Source organism: Grampus griseus, assembly GCF_964374135.1.
Source record: "Grampus griseus genome assembly, chromosome: 10".
NCBI lineage: Eukaryota > Metazoa > Chordata > Mammalia > Artiodactyla > Delphinidae > Grampus > Grampus griseus.
In genome coordinates, this window is record NC_139004.1 from 91,080,793 (window position 1) to 91,094,171 (window position 13,379).

Here is a 13,379-nt window from a genome sequence, read left to right on the forward strand (position 1 = left end):
TAAAAGCAGCAGAAATGGATAAAGAGGTGTTCCTCTTTATCCAAATATGAGAGAGACAGAGAAAAAAGAGATTAAGAGAAAACGTTTACACATATCTAATCAGAGTTCCATAAGGAAAGGAAAAAAAAAAATGAGACAGAGGCAATATTTAAAGAAAGGCTAAGAATTTCCCAAAGCTAATTAAACATTCAAAGCCACAGACTAAGTAAGCCCAGTGAATTTCAAGCAGTGCAAATAAAAGTAAAGCCCTGTCTAGAATTATCATGGAGAAACAGCAAAACACCAACCCTAAGACATGATCATAAAAGTAGGCCAAAGTTGTAATACAGCTAACTTTCAAAGAGATGACAATTAAACCAACAGCTGACTTCTCGATAGCAACAAAAAAATCAAGACAGAAGACAGAATCTTCAATATGCTGAGAGAAATTAGCTGTCAAATTTTTTTTATGGCAGAAGTACTTTTTAAAAAGGAGAAGAAAGTAAATGTGTTTTCAGACAGACAGAAACTGAAGTTTGACTCCAGCAGATCCTTACTAAAGAAAATGCTGAAAGATATACTTTAAGCAGAATAAAAATGATCCCAGGTATACTGTCTTAGATATAAGAAAGAATGATAAGTAACACAAATGGTAAAGGTTAATATTTCCATGTAAAAATCAATTGCACTAAACAATAAAAATAATAAAAACAATACTGTATTGTGAAGATTAAAAAAGAAAAGTTAAAAGTCATGACAATATTAGAAATAAATTGAGAAGATATATACTGCACAGTGGATTATCCATGTGTTTAAAAAAAATGGAATGAAGTTAGATCCCTACCTCACAGGGTACACAAAGATCAAATCCAAGTGAATAGAAGACCAACATGGGAAATTTACAAAACTTTTAAAAGGAAATAGGCATACATATTTATGACTTTGGAGGGAAGAAAAAACTTTTCAATAATGACAAATAAGCACAAATCATAGAAGAAAATATTTAACTTCACTAAAATTAAGAATTTCTGTTTAGCAGAATATACTGGGATGGGTAAAATTATAAGCTTCCAACTGGGAGAAGATATGTTTAATACATATTATTTGCAAAGGATTAATATGTAAACTATTTAAAGAATTTCCACAAATCAAAAAGTAAAAAACAAGTAACCTAATAAAAACATTTCCAAAAGACTTGATCAGATACTTCTTAGAAAAGAATATCAAATATCCATTAATCATATAAAGAGATTATCAGTGTATATTAAAATATACAAATTAAAACTAAAATGACACACTCTTTCAAACCCACCAAATTGACAGAAATTTAGAAGAGCAAATTTAACGTAATATAAATAACATACATAAATATAACCTGGCATATTCATACACGGTAACCCCATGCAACAGTAAAAATGAATGAATTATAGCTACAAAAACATGATGGGTCACAGGAACGTAACTTTGAGTAGACAAAGCAAGTCATAGAAGAATGCAAAGTTTATAATCCCGTATTTACTAAGTTCAAAGGCAGTAAGATGGAGTAGTTGTTTAAGGATACTAACATACATGATAAAATCATAAAATCAAAGGAATGAAAAAGCCAAAATTCAAGATTATAATCAACCATTGAGATAAGAGTGATTGGAAACAAAATGGAAATAGGAGACTTCAAGAGTAATAATATTCCTTTTCTTAAACACAGATCTTTATTGTCTTGGGATCCTTTATATAATTTACATACATATTATAAATATTATTTTACCTCTATTCAGATTTAATTGATGAAAACCTTAAGCTAATAACCAATATGTAGTGGTATATAAAGACCAAAAGGGTATATGGCACATGTGTCATAGTTTAGGGGAGGAAGAAATTGGAGTCACCCGGGGAGCACAGAAGTGGAATTTGAACTGAGGTAGGTATTGATAGTTTTCAAATTGGCAGAGGGCAAGGGACATCCCATACAGGATGGTAGTATTAACGTAGTGGAAATTGTTTTAGAGTTTAGTTTGTGTGCCCATTCATTCATCAAACATAGCATTATTCATCAGACCCCCCCAGTGTTTTTCAAACTGTGAATTCCAGGGTCCAAGGAGTTGACTCAGGAATTACCTGGGATGAGTTATTATAGAGTTTCTAACCAAGATTCCATCGTGGTAGGTCTACTTTGAACTAGGGTATATATTAGGATTCTGAAAAATACATCCTCTAGGAAAGATGTTTAAACCACTACATTAAAGCAGCTGCAATGTTTCATCCTAGGTTTGAGGTATTCAAAGATTAATAAACTACATATTCAAATAGTGTGCTTTGGGGGTCAGTGCCTGGAGGTGGAAGTACAGGACTATGCTGGAAGTGTGAATAAAGGATGTCCAAGTTCTAGGGCATTCTGGAGGAAAGAAAGTCTGCTTCAGGATAGAGAGGGAAGGTATCAGAGAAAGTTTCACAGGAAAGGAGATATTTAAGTGAATTTGGAGGGCTAATGACCTTTTGTCATAGGGACAAAAAAAAGAAGTACATTCCAGAAAGAAAAACAAAAAAAAAACTCTCTAATGGACCATATAATTAGGGTGAACATGTAATTTATCATCCAAACCAGCACACTTCTGAGAGGAAAAGGCCACTGTTAATAATTATTCCAGGAGGACAGGTGTAAACCCAGCAATGTCCTGGATAAATCAGAATACGTAGCTATTCTCCCTATAATATGTTGAATTCAAGGCTAAATCAAACATTTTTAAATGCTTTACGTAGTAAAATAAATAAATGAATAAATGCAAGAGGCAAAGGTTCCTACACACATAAATGATGAGTTAAATGACCCCAGTTTTTAATACATCGCCAAGTATAAGTTCAGATGTTAGCCACAAATGAGAAGAAATTTTGCAGCAGAATTTGGCAGGTTGCTGCTTTGTTTTTCCCCAAACTCTGACCTTTAATTAACATTGCTTTTGTAACATTGTGTTTCTAGATATGGGGGCTTGCTTTGTTATTTAAAACAAGCAGAGGAACAGAAACCTATTAATGTTTTTAAAGATTGCCAGGAAAAGCTGAGAAGAAAACTTTTAATCAAATGCACTAGCAGTTGGTTGCAGTGTACTTCCCTTTCCTGTATATACTTTTGGTAGTTTCTCTGTGACGAAATAGCTGATTGGTACCTGGGAGCTAAAAGCTCCCTTTTGTAGGAGGAAAGAACAAGAGAAAGAATGGAGAGATCAGGTATTTTCAAACATCTTTCTGGCTGAACTTTTTCAGTCTTCAGGCTGACTTTGAGGGGAGGAACCCCTAGGAGAAATTCAAGGTGAGTTCTTCATGGGGATCTTCGCCATTAGGTTTTCCCTCAGATGCCCCGACTGACCTCTCTTCTTTGTGTTTATTCCCTGAATGGAGCCTTCTCTTTTCATTGTTTCCTGCCCCTCAATTTTGAAAGGATTGACCCAGACCCAGAAAAACTTAAGAAGTTTTGACTTGTGCCCACTTTCCTTGTATTAAAGTTCCGGAAGGACATGTGACAGTACTTATGGCTGTCAGCCTCCATTTCCCGATGGAAAGAATGGTCAAGTACTTGGTGGAAATACTTTTGCTGTGAAGTTTGTATTCAGCTTGGTTTGCAGACAACTAATTTCAGGTCAGAAAGGTCCTGCCCCTTCTTCGGTGCCAAGCTGAAACAGGGAACAAAGAGAGAGGGTTTTGCTACAACACATGCTATAGACAGCTTCCCAGCAAGGTCTGAAAAATGGTACCTTACAGAGCTTCACAGTGTCAGTATTTGGTTGTGCACAACCTCACTCTCTGGAGAGAATGGGATTGTGATTCCCTGAATAATTCAGAAATCAGCTTACAAGACTCACCCATGTCCTGGCCCTTGGGAAAATCTCTTTGTGTCAAATGAGCATCGCCTCTATATTACCAGTTCTTAAAAGACTCCTCAAACATTGAAAATGAATTGTGAATATTTTCAAGAGTGTTTCAGTATAGAATAAGGAATTCAACGCAGTCCACATTCAGTTGGAATGAACAGTGACTTCATCGCAATAAAACTTGGTATAGTGCTGTGTAATGGAGACTCAACTGCATTTCACAACAAGCGCCTTATTTTCTAAATATTCCGTTTTCCTTTGCTATTTGTATGTAAAAGCAGGTAATAAAGTAGAGTAATGGACTTTCTGCAGAGCATTCTGGTTGAGATGACGAGTGTAGACAAACCCACAGAGGTGTTCTCATTATCCCTACGAAGACTTTTCTAAAAAGGCTCACGTGATCCCATTCCTAAATTCCGCTCTCTGCTTGCAGCTCACATTAGATTCCAATTTCCTCTTTGAGTTCTTACACTTGTCATATTAAATTGCTCGACTCTCATTTGAAGTGAGAGTTATGACAGAGATGTGACCAGCTGACTCAAAAAATTGTCTAGGGCAGGCAGTCAGCCCTGGAGATTCATGAGCATATAGACCTGCTAGGACGTAACCCAGTCGTTCTCTTTTTATTGCGTATTACTTTCTTGTCTGTGTCAGAACACAGAGAGAATTACTGTCAAGCTTAAGAACAATGTCAGTTTCTAATACCCATCTTCTTATCAAAAGACACTTAAAGAGCTATGTCCCATTTCCTGATCTGGCCCACCTTTCCCACGCCTCATGTTTCCGTATTTTCACCTTTCAAAGACATAGACGTGAACAAATGTGCACTGCTGTGCTGTGGTGGGCTAGGATGCTTCTTAAATTGTGTATGCTCAAAGCTAAAATATCCAGCCAAGAAGTAAAATATTTAGTGAAATACCACAAACCTTTATTGAGCACACTGAGTGTCAAGTTCTAGGTTACTAAAGGGAGACTACGAAAGTGATATAGGCAAATTATCTATGGTGAAGGCAGAATTCCCACCTAAACAAGTAAGGAGAATTCTGTAGGAGCTTGGGGGAAGCTTTGATTTATCTTGACTAGGAATACTGAGGAAGACTTCATGAGAAGAGGTGTAGTTTAAGATTGACTTTGAAGTATGAGAGACGGACGTCTTGGTGGAAAGAAAGCACTCATTCTTTAAACATGTTTCTGATGATACCCAGTATCCAAAATCTTGAAACTAACTGGCCTTCATTTTTTTCATTTCAATGCTTTTACATTATGCATACCAGCCCTACTGCCCCCGAATGTTATAAGAGGATACACAATGAGTATGTATATACACGCACGCGTTTAAAGAGTGTTTTTTTTTTTTACCGTTTGAAGGAAATAAGATCACTGTTTCTCATTCTTTACTCCCGTTATTGCTTCCAATCAATTTCCTTTATGGTCTAGTGTTGCCTTATTTTTGGCCTCCCAGTGTGAACGCTACTAGGAGACAGTTGATAATTCAGATACTCCGACTATGCTGTATCCATTACCTGATATTTTATGTAGGATTGTGGGGAAGGAAGAGAAAAAAAGATAATCATTGTTTTGTATTAGTTCAAAAGTTTGTACGTATTAAAACAACTTACTGAAATGCAGTTTGGTTAAAATAAGGTCTCTCTGGAATGTTATTGGCTGTTTAAAAAAAAAAAAAAGGAGATCTTGTTACTAAAGCTTTTCTGTTTAAATGTGTGAGTCCCACTAAAACTAATTTATTGGGCCAGGCCCTATACTCAGATACACAGATGATCCAAGTAAACAAACAGAAAAGCAAGAAAACACTCTTTGTGTCTGTTACCTAATGGCCTGATCTACAGTTTATTGGGCTGGTTGATTGATGTTTGAGTGCTGGTAGCTAAGGAGATCTTCAAAGTGATCCCTGTTGAAGGCTAGTTTGGTTCCTAAGATAACTCTAGATCAATGGAATTCCTCTGCTTTGTAGTCAGCCATTTCAGTCATATTAAGGACCAAATCAAAGCAACTCTGCAATTTCATCAAATACTCAGCAATCTACCGGAAAATGGTGTATTCTTTCCAAAACAAAAGGGAAGTGTCTGTAGCATTGTAAGTAGTCACAAAAACAGGTGTTAAAATTTTAATATCTTGTTTACTTTAAAAGGACGTGCTCTTTTAAAGCATGTGTATGCATCTATGTTGGCACCATTGCTGGGTAGAGCTTTTCTAATTTTTTTTTTTTTACCATGGTTAAAAAACAGTCACAGATGATATTTCATGCGATTCATAGTTTTTATGTATTTTAGACAACTCAGAATTATTGATTAATATTACAAGGCTTTATCTACTGGCATTTTTATACTATAGGTGGAAGTTAAATGGAACAGATGTTGACATTGGTATGGATTTCCGCTACAGTGTTGTTGAAGGCAGCTTGTTGATCAATAACCCCAATAAAACCCAAGACGCTGGAACGTACCAGTGCAGAGCAACAAACTCATTTGGAACAATTGTTAGCAGAGAAGCAAAGCTTCAGTTTGCTTGTAAGTAGCAATTATATCCTGCTGCAAATGTGACTTTGAGTTTTTGTGCCTTGTACCAATCAGCCTTTAAAACAGTTTATCTTAAAACACCAAACAGATTTTACGTTTTCATGTTGATCTTCTTTACCCTTCTTTCATATTTGCAAAATATCTTTCATTGTAGGGTAAACTGTAAATCTGAATGGGAAGATGTATTCTTCTGCTTTTATAAGGGTTGAGATAGTTTGACTATAAGATAATTTGGTTATATGATGCTCTATACACATAAATTCACATACACTCAAATTTATACACGTATAAGTTTACATGTACAACAAATTACATGCACGTACACACACACACACACACACACACACACACACACACACACATTTTAAAGTGAATATGTATAAGCAAGCAGTTGAATTACCAGTAAGTTAATAGTCCATGTGACAAGCGATTTGGCCATAAAGCTCACAGTTGGAAAAGAAAAAAGCTTGGTAGTCTCTTAATCCTATAATTCTCTAATACTTTTTCTTATTTGAAGGAAAAGGAAAAATTTAAAAGCAACTGCAAAAAACAAAAAGTAAAGGCAATCATAGCTTTACCTTTTATATTTGTGGTTTAGAACATTTAAAAAGCAAATTGCAATCTTTTAGGATTATCAGCTAATGAAAGTTCATGAGCATGTGAAAGATAGTGGAATTTAGAGATCGCAAGTTGAAAATAAAATCCACAGGCAAGAGCAGTGAGTACACATTGAGTATAGACACCTTGAAGGATTGATGTTCAGCGGTATTTTTAAGGGTTTATGTATTTGCCTATGATTATGTATTTCCTTGTGTAAAATCCCAACTCATATAGCAGTGCATGAATGTCGAAGCTTTCCTAATTACAAAGTCTGTTGGCAGTAACGCTGTAGGATATTCTCACTAACAAAATCCTCTCCAGAAACTCAATATCAGATATACCTAATATTCAGTACTTAATTTCTTATTGCTGTTTGGTGGCATTTTGATGAGTTGAGAAATGAATTTTCTAAGTATTAGGTATATATGGGATACCAGGCTTATTTTCTTTGTGAATGTCTTCTGCAGTAGTCTTCCAAATAATCTAAGGTGAGCAGAAAAATAGGAGGATATGTCTGATTGAGTGCTACAGAACCAAAGTGTTTATTTCTTTTGGTTTAACACAAATGTGGTATCTATATTTTTAACAAATAGATTTTGTTGGATTCATTTTAGAAAATAATCATAGACTCTCAGAGTAGGGAAATCTCTGTATTCAGTTACTCTTGTACTTCATTGATTTTTGGATTTCACAGTGTAGGAAATTTTTTTAAAAACGGTAGCAATAACAGGAACAGAAAAGAGATGAACATAGCATTAACAACCTTTTGCTTTTCTAATTTATGACATTTAAAAAACAAATTACTAACTTTTAAGGCTCTCCTTTTGTAGAAGTCCAGGCATTTCTACTACTAAAAATATTGGAAAGATAGAATCTCATATGCAGGGATAGTCATTTAAACAGAATAGTTTAGCCAAAGTAAAAGCTCTGCCACTCGTTTTGTGGTTGAGGTGCCTGAGTTTGGAATCCATCCTGCTTATCAAGCACTTCTTATGCCTAACATCCTGCCACCCTCAGAATCGTCAGCTGATAAGCATTCAGCTTGAAAAATTCTGAAGATAGAGAGCTCACCTTTTCATCACAAAGCATCCTGACCTGTGATTGCTGTACTTGTTCAAAAACACAAAATCAAGGACAATATCTCTTCCTTAAAATTGGGCTAAGTATCTAAATCTCTCTCACCTTCACTCCCAGTGCTTACTCTATGATTCTGGTTAGGTTCAGACACGTGAAAATATGTTCATGTTCCTTGTCCCATAATTCTTTTCTTCTCCAGGTACTCAATCCACAACCATCTTCTTCACAACACAATTTTATTCAATTATCTATTAAACTGTGACCCTGTAGAAATGTCTGTACCCAACTCTATGCGTGTGCCTTGACTTTGCAGAGGACAGTGGGAACAGTAGTATCCCACGATGTGAGCTTCTCTTTTGATGAATGGGGCTGACATTGATATTTACTTTTTTTTAAAACCCCAGTGTCATATTTCAACTTTTTCATATAAAATTAGAGGATTGATTTTTCATGAATGGCTATTAATCCAGAGCTACCCAATTGTGTTGTTTTAATACCTAAATCCAGAATTTTGTATTTACTCCTATTAAATTCACCTTCTGTGTTGTGACCCTTTGTTCCATCACAGTTGAAATTGTTTTAAATCTTTTTTTTTAAATCTGACATACTGATCCTTTTACTTCAGTGTCAGCAGAAAATGTGATAAGCGTGTGTCCATTCAAATAATTGATACAAAATGTTGACCAGGACAGGGCAGCCTGCCAGTAGAGAATGTCCAATAAAATGAGATTAAATTGATAAATCAATATCCTTCACCTACTCGTGTTCAGTTAGCTATACATTTACCCATACATACTATACTTGAACCTCAGTATCTCCTACTTGTTCTTAGAGTAATGAGAATCTTTGCCAGATGCCTTGCTGAAATCAAGATGGACAATTTCTACAACATCCGCTTGTACCTGGTCTCTGTGAATCTTGTCCAGATCTTCCTTAACCATTTGTCATAAAACAGCCAGAGTAATCTTTTAAACATGTAAATGAGACCATTCTACTTTCCCGCTTTATGCCTTCTACGGCACTTAGACTAAATCTCAAATTCATTACCATGGTCTTGTTTTCATTTCTCAAAAATGACAACCTATCTTTTGCACCAGTCCTTGATACTTTCACTCCCTCTGCCTTATTTGCTTTTTTCCTGATCTTTCACACGCTCACTTCCTATGGTCCTTAGTTCTCAATTTAGGTGTGACCTCCTAAGAGAAAGTTTCCATATCACCATGTCTAACCTAAGAAGCAGTTCCTTCCATTTCTTCTCCTGTCTTCTGCCTACCTTTTTGTTGCCCTCTACTTTTCTACATAACAACATCGTTTTCAATCATTAGGACTCACTATGATCTGGAATGATTTTGTGTATTTCTTTTTCCTCATTATTTGACTTCTATGATAGAATCTAAGTTGTAAGAGAGGTGAGGCTATCTTATCCATCCTTATATCTCCAGAGTCTAGAATAATTTATATGTAGGAATAAACAAATTGCTTTATTAATTGCCTATTCAGTGACACAACAAAGACAATATATGTATAAAGTTATTTTGGGGGAGGATGTATTTTTTTTTGTAAACCTGCACCCTTTCTATTCTAGTCATTTTCCGGAGTCTAGCATTTTGATAGTTAACATATAGTTTCTAGACCTTTCTTTTCTGTCCTTTTTAAATTAAAAAAAAAAATTAAAAGACATTGCCTCTATTCAAAAATCATTTTTAATTGGTTAGAATAAAATGTTTTTCTTCATTGATATAAGGTGGAGCATGACAATGACATCTTTTAAATGTTACCGAGTAATTGCTTTCTCCCAAGCATTTTCATAATCATTGAGGGAAAAAGATGTTGCCTTTTGACCATACGTACTGAACTATAATACGCAAGTAAGACTATTTCTTCATTTTTAATCATATGATCTTATGGCTGAAACGGACCTTAAAGGTTTCCTGGCCTGTATCTTAAAATAAAAAAATATTAAATTGAAGATTGAAGTTACTGAATTACTTGTTATTTACATAATTAATAAGTGAGAACCAAGGAATGGCAGCTTCAGCTCCTATCCAGCACACCTTGATTTGTGCCTGTGTTGGACTCACTTTGATTTATAAGAAAAAAAATCCCTTCATCTAACATGTTACACCTTCAAATCTCATTTATATACCTTCTGTAACTTTATCCACACGATAATTTGATAAGGTAGACATCATTTATGATTTATTTAAAAAATATTTTCATACTGCTTTTGTAGACAGAATTTGATAATCTCTTGTATTTAGCATTTAAAAAATGAATTAATTCACATAAGCAAAGAATCTAATTAATGGAGATGATGCCTCTAAGAACCCCTGCTTTTCTTAGGACAGAAAACTTTCCTTGATTAAACAGGCAGAGCATAATTGAAGTCACTCTTGATAAGGTGTGGACATTTTCATGAGCTTAGAGTATTGTAATGTAATTTGGAGCACATTTTGTTTTCAGTCCCCTTGCAATATTAAGCCAGGGTCAATCACTTCTCTTTCTGTCATTTAGCCTGTTTCTAATAGTAGACTACCAATGCCCCTTCTACCATCTAGTCCTACTGTTTCACCTTGGGCTAGCAAACTTGATTGATTAATTTACCAGGGTCTACCCAGCGCCTGGCATTTAGTAAACTTGCAATAATGTTGAATAAATGAATAAGTTATAAGGATTGGATGTTAAAGTCATCAGGCCATGTGTGGGGTATGAGTTGAACCACTGCATTTAAGGACTTTCTGGCCGTCCTTTGGGAGTGCTTCAGAGGTAGATGCAAGTGTTTCCACCTTGAGTTTGTGTAGAAGACAATCGCCATCCTACTTCCAGATAAGGGTATGTGTTGGGGCATCATATGTTAAAACATGCCATCAAAGTTTACTTGTATCCTGAAAACCTGGCGCGAGAGTATATATAGCTTCAATGAAGTGTTTAGGAATAGCTTTCCTTTAACCTCCCCTTCTCACAAGGGGTAAAGCAAGTTGAATGTTCTTTAACTCTTACGTAGGTACCTGAATCAGAAGATAAGGCCAGGAGTAGAAGGAATTTCAGTTCATTACTTTCACTGCTTCATGGTGGGGATTTTTTCAGAGGCTGTGTCTATACAGAATGAAGTGCTACAGCTCTGTCACCCTACCTACCTACTTCCCAGCCAAGCATCCCAATCCAAATCTGCTTGAGAATCACCTTACACGATTAGGCAACAAGGCAGTTTTGTTCACTGACATATAGATGTGGATTTTTTTAAGTAAGTTGTAATCTACACTTACACGCTTATAAAATACCCAAGTCACTGTTTAAAAAATTTGTGAACGTGGGCTTGAGAAACTGAGATACTATATTGCCTAAGTTTAGGTAGAATGGAATGTTGTCCATTGCTCCATTCCACTTTATGTGTCTTATAATGTTGCTAGAACTGAGACATCTCATCAGAGCCCTGGGGATAACCATACTTCCGCCTTAGGGTGTTATGAAGATTAAATTATAAAGCATATGCAAAAGCCCAGAATAATTCCTAGCATGAGAAAATGATGAAAAAGCTGCTTCTGTATTTTCCTTCTGTCTTTTCTTCTCTTCCCCTCTTTTCCCCTCCTTTTTCTGTCTTTTTAAAATAAGAATAATAACTAACCTGTATTAAACACTTAGGTATGGGGGTAAGGGCACAAGCCCTGGAGTTAGGTTCCCTGGGTTGAAATTCAATTTATCCTGTAACCCTGTGACCTGGGACAAGGTTCTTCTCTCTGCCTCAGTTTCTTTATCCATAAAATAGGGTTAATAACTCTTACCTCCTTTATTGTGAAGATCACATAAATTAATATTGCCTAAAATTCCTAGATCATTGTCTGGCACACATTAGGGGTTAATAACTGTTAGCTATTGTTATAATTTTTATTATGATTTGATTACTCTAGGTCGGAGATGAGGCTAAGCATTTTGGAAGCGTTATCCCATTTAGTTCTCAACATAACCCAAGGAAGTACAGTCATTATTTTTCTTTCGTAGGTAAAGAATCTGCAGATTAGTGAAATGAGATAATTTTCACCAAGGGTGCAGTGGAAGGGAGAGGACCCAGCATAGGAATCTGGCTACCTGACTTTTGAGCAGCTGCTCATTACATGGCATTTGACATGCATAGTTCCCTCATGACAGCTAAAACTACACTTTCCTCGTGGAATTCATGTTCAAACTATAGATTTGGGTGATTAATAAAATGTTTCTTTTGTAGACACAAACTTGGATTTTTCAGTGTGTTTACAACCTTTCATATAGTACTTCCATCATTAGTTTGTTTTTAATTTTTTAGTTATAGGCTTCCTGATGCTGTCATAATGTTGATTTGCTGTTAATATCTAAAACCATAATGTTGTGTACCACAATTATGCATACATTTGTGGCTCAAATTTTAATATAATTGGTTTCAGGTTCCATAATGAGAATAATTAATAACAATATTTCTGCTCTAAAAGTTAATATGCAAATTTCCAGTTTATTGCTAGTAGGTTGTAAAACATTCTGAATATTGATATTTTATGATAAATAACTGTGAGTTGGCAAACTTTATATCCCCAAGCAGTAAATGACATGTTATTATAAGTTTTTTTACTCCTGTATTATTCCTCCCCCACCTGTGAAAAAAAATGTACTTTAAATGTAGATTGTTAAGAAGGGCTTCCAAGAGACTAATCCAATAACTCTCAGATTTTAGCCTGTCAAACTGATTGCTTCATAAACACTGTTTGGGGCCTTCTTCCTGGAAGAAGTTCAGCTGTTTTATAACAGTTCAGATCTTCAAAACAGAAGACTTAATACTACTCATCTTCTGCTGGGGATGACTATAATTCATACATAAGTACCTCCAAATTGCTTACAGTAAAATTAAATCACTTAACAAAATCAAGTCGCCTGCCTGCTGTAGGGAAACTGGCATGGTCTTGGCTGTGGGCGAGGTGGTGTTCTTTTGAAGGAAGCGATGGATATGCTGATCTCTGTTGGTACCTCGCATGAGGTGGGAAAAGAAACTAGATTGGTACACTCTATTCAAACCCTGCATGTGTACCTCCTGAGCTTGTATTATGAGGAAGGGAAGAGGAAAAGGAAGAAAAAAGAAGGATGAAGATGATAAATGAAAGGGAACCTTAGGTGCAAAAACCACCCCATATTGGCCTTCTATGACCTCTCTCTCTATATATATATATAGAGAGAGAGAGAGAGAGAGAGAGAACTCAATAAACCAATCCATTCTGAGATTAATTTTGGTTTATCAGTTATGTGCAGTCAACAGTTTTTATGGTGAAAATATCACATTGATGAACAGTAGCTGATCAGA

General features: G+C 35.5%; 1 protein-coding gene across 4 annotated transcripts in view; it reads left to right on the forward strand.

Annotated features, from left to right (window-relative positions):
• The window catches only part of CNTN4 (contactin 4), a gene marked incomplete at both ends in the record, with an annotated part of 493,058 nt that overhangs the window by 168,639 nt on the left and 311,040 nt on the right, over positions 1-13,379 (forward strand). For all 4 annotated transcript variants that reach the window (XM_082664454.1, XM_082664456.1, XM_082664455.1 and 1 more), the window contains one exon: positions 6,195-6,370. In XM_082664454.1, coding sequence (XP_082520580.1) covers positions 6,195-6,370 — 176 coding nt within the window. The remainder of the gene's footprint in view (positions 1-6,194; positions 6,371-13,379) is intronic.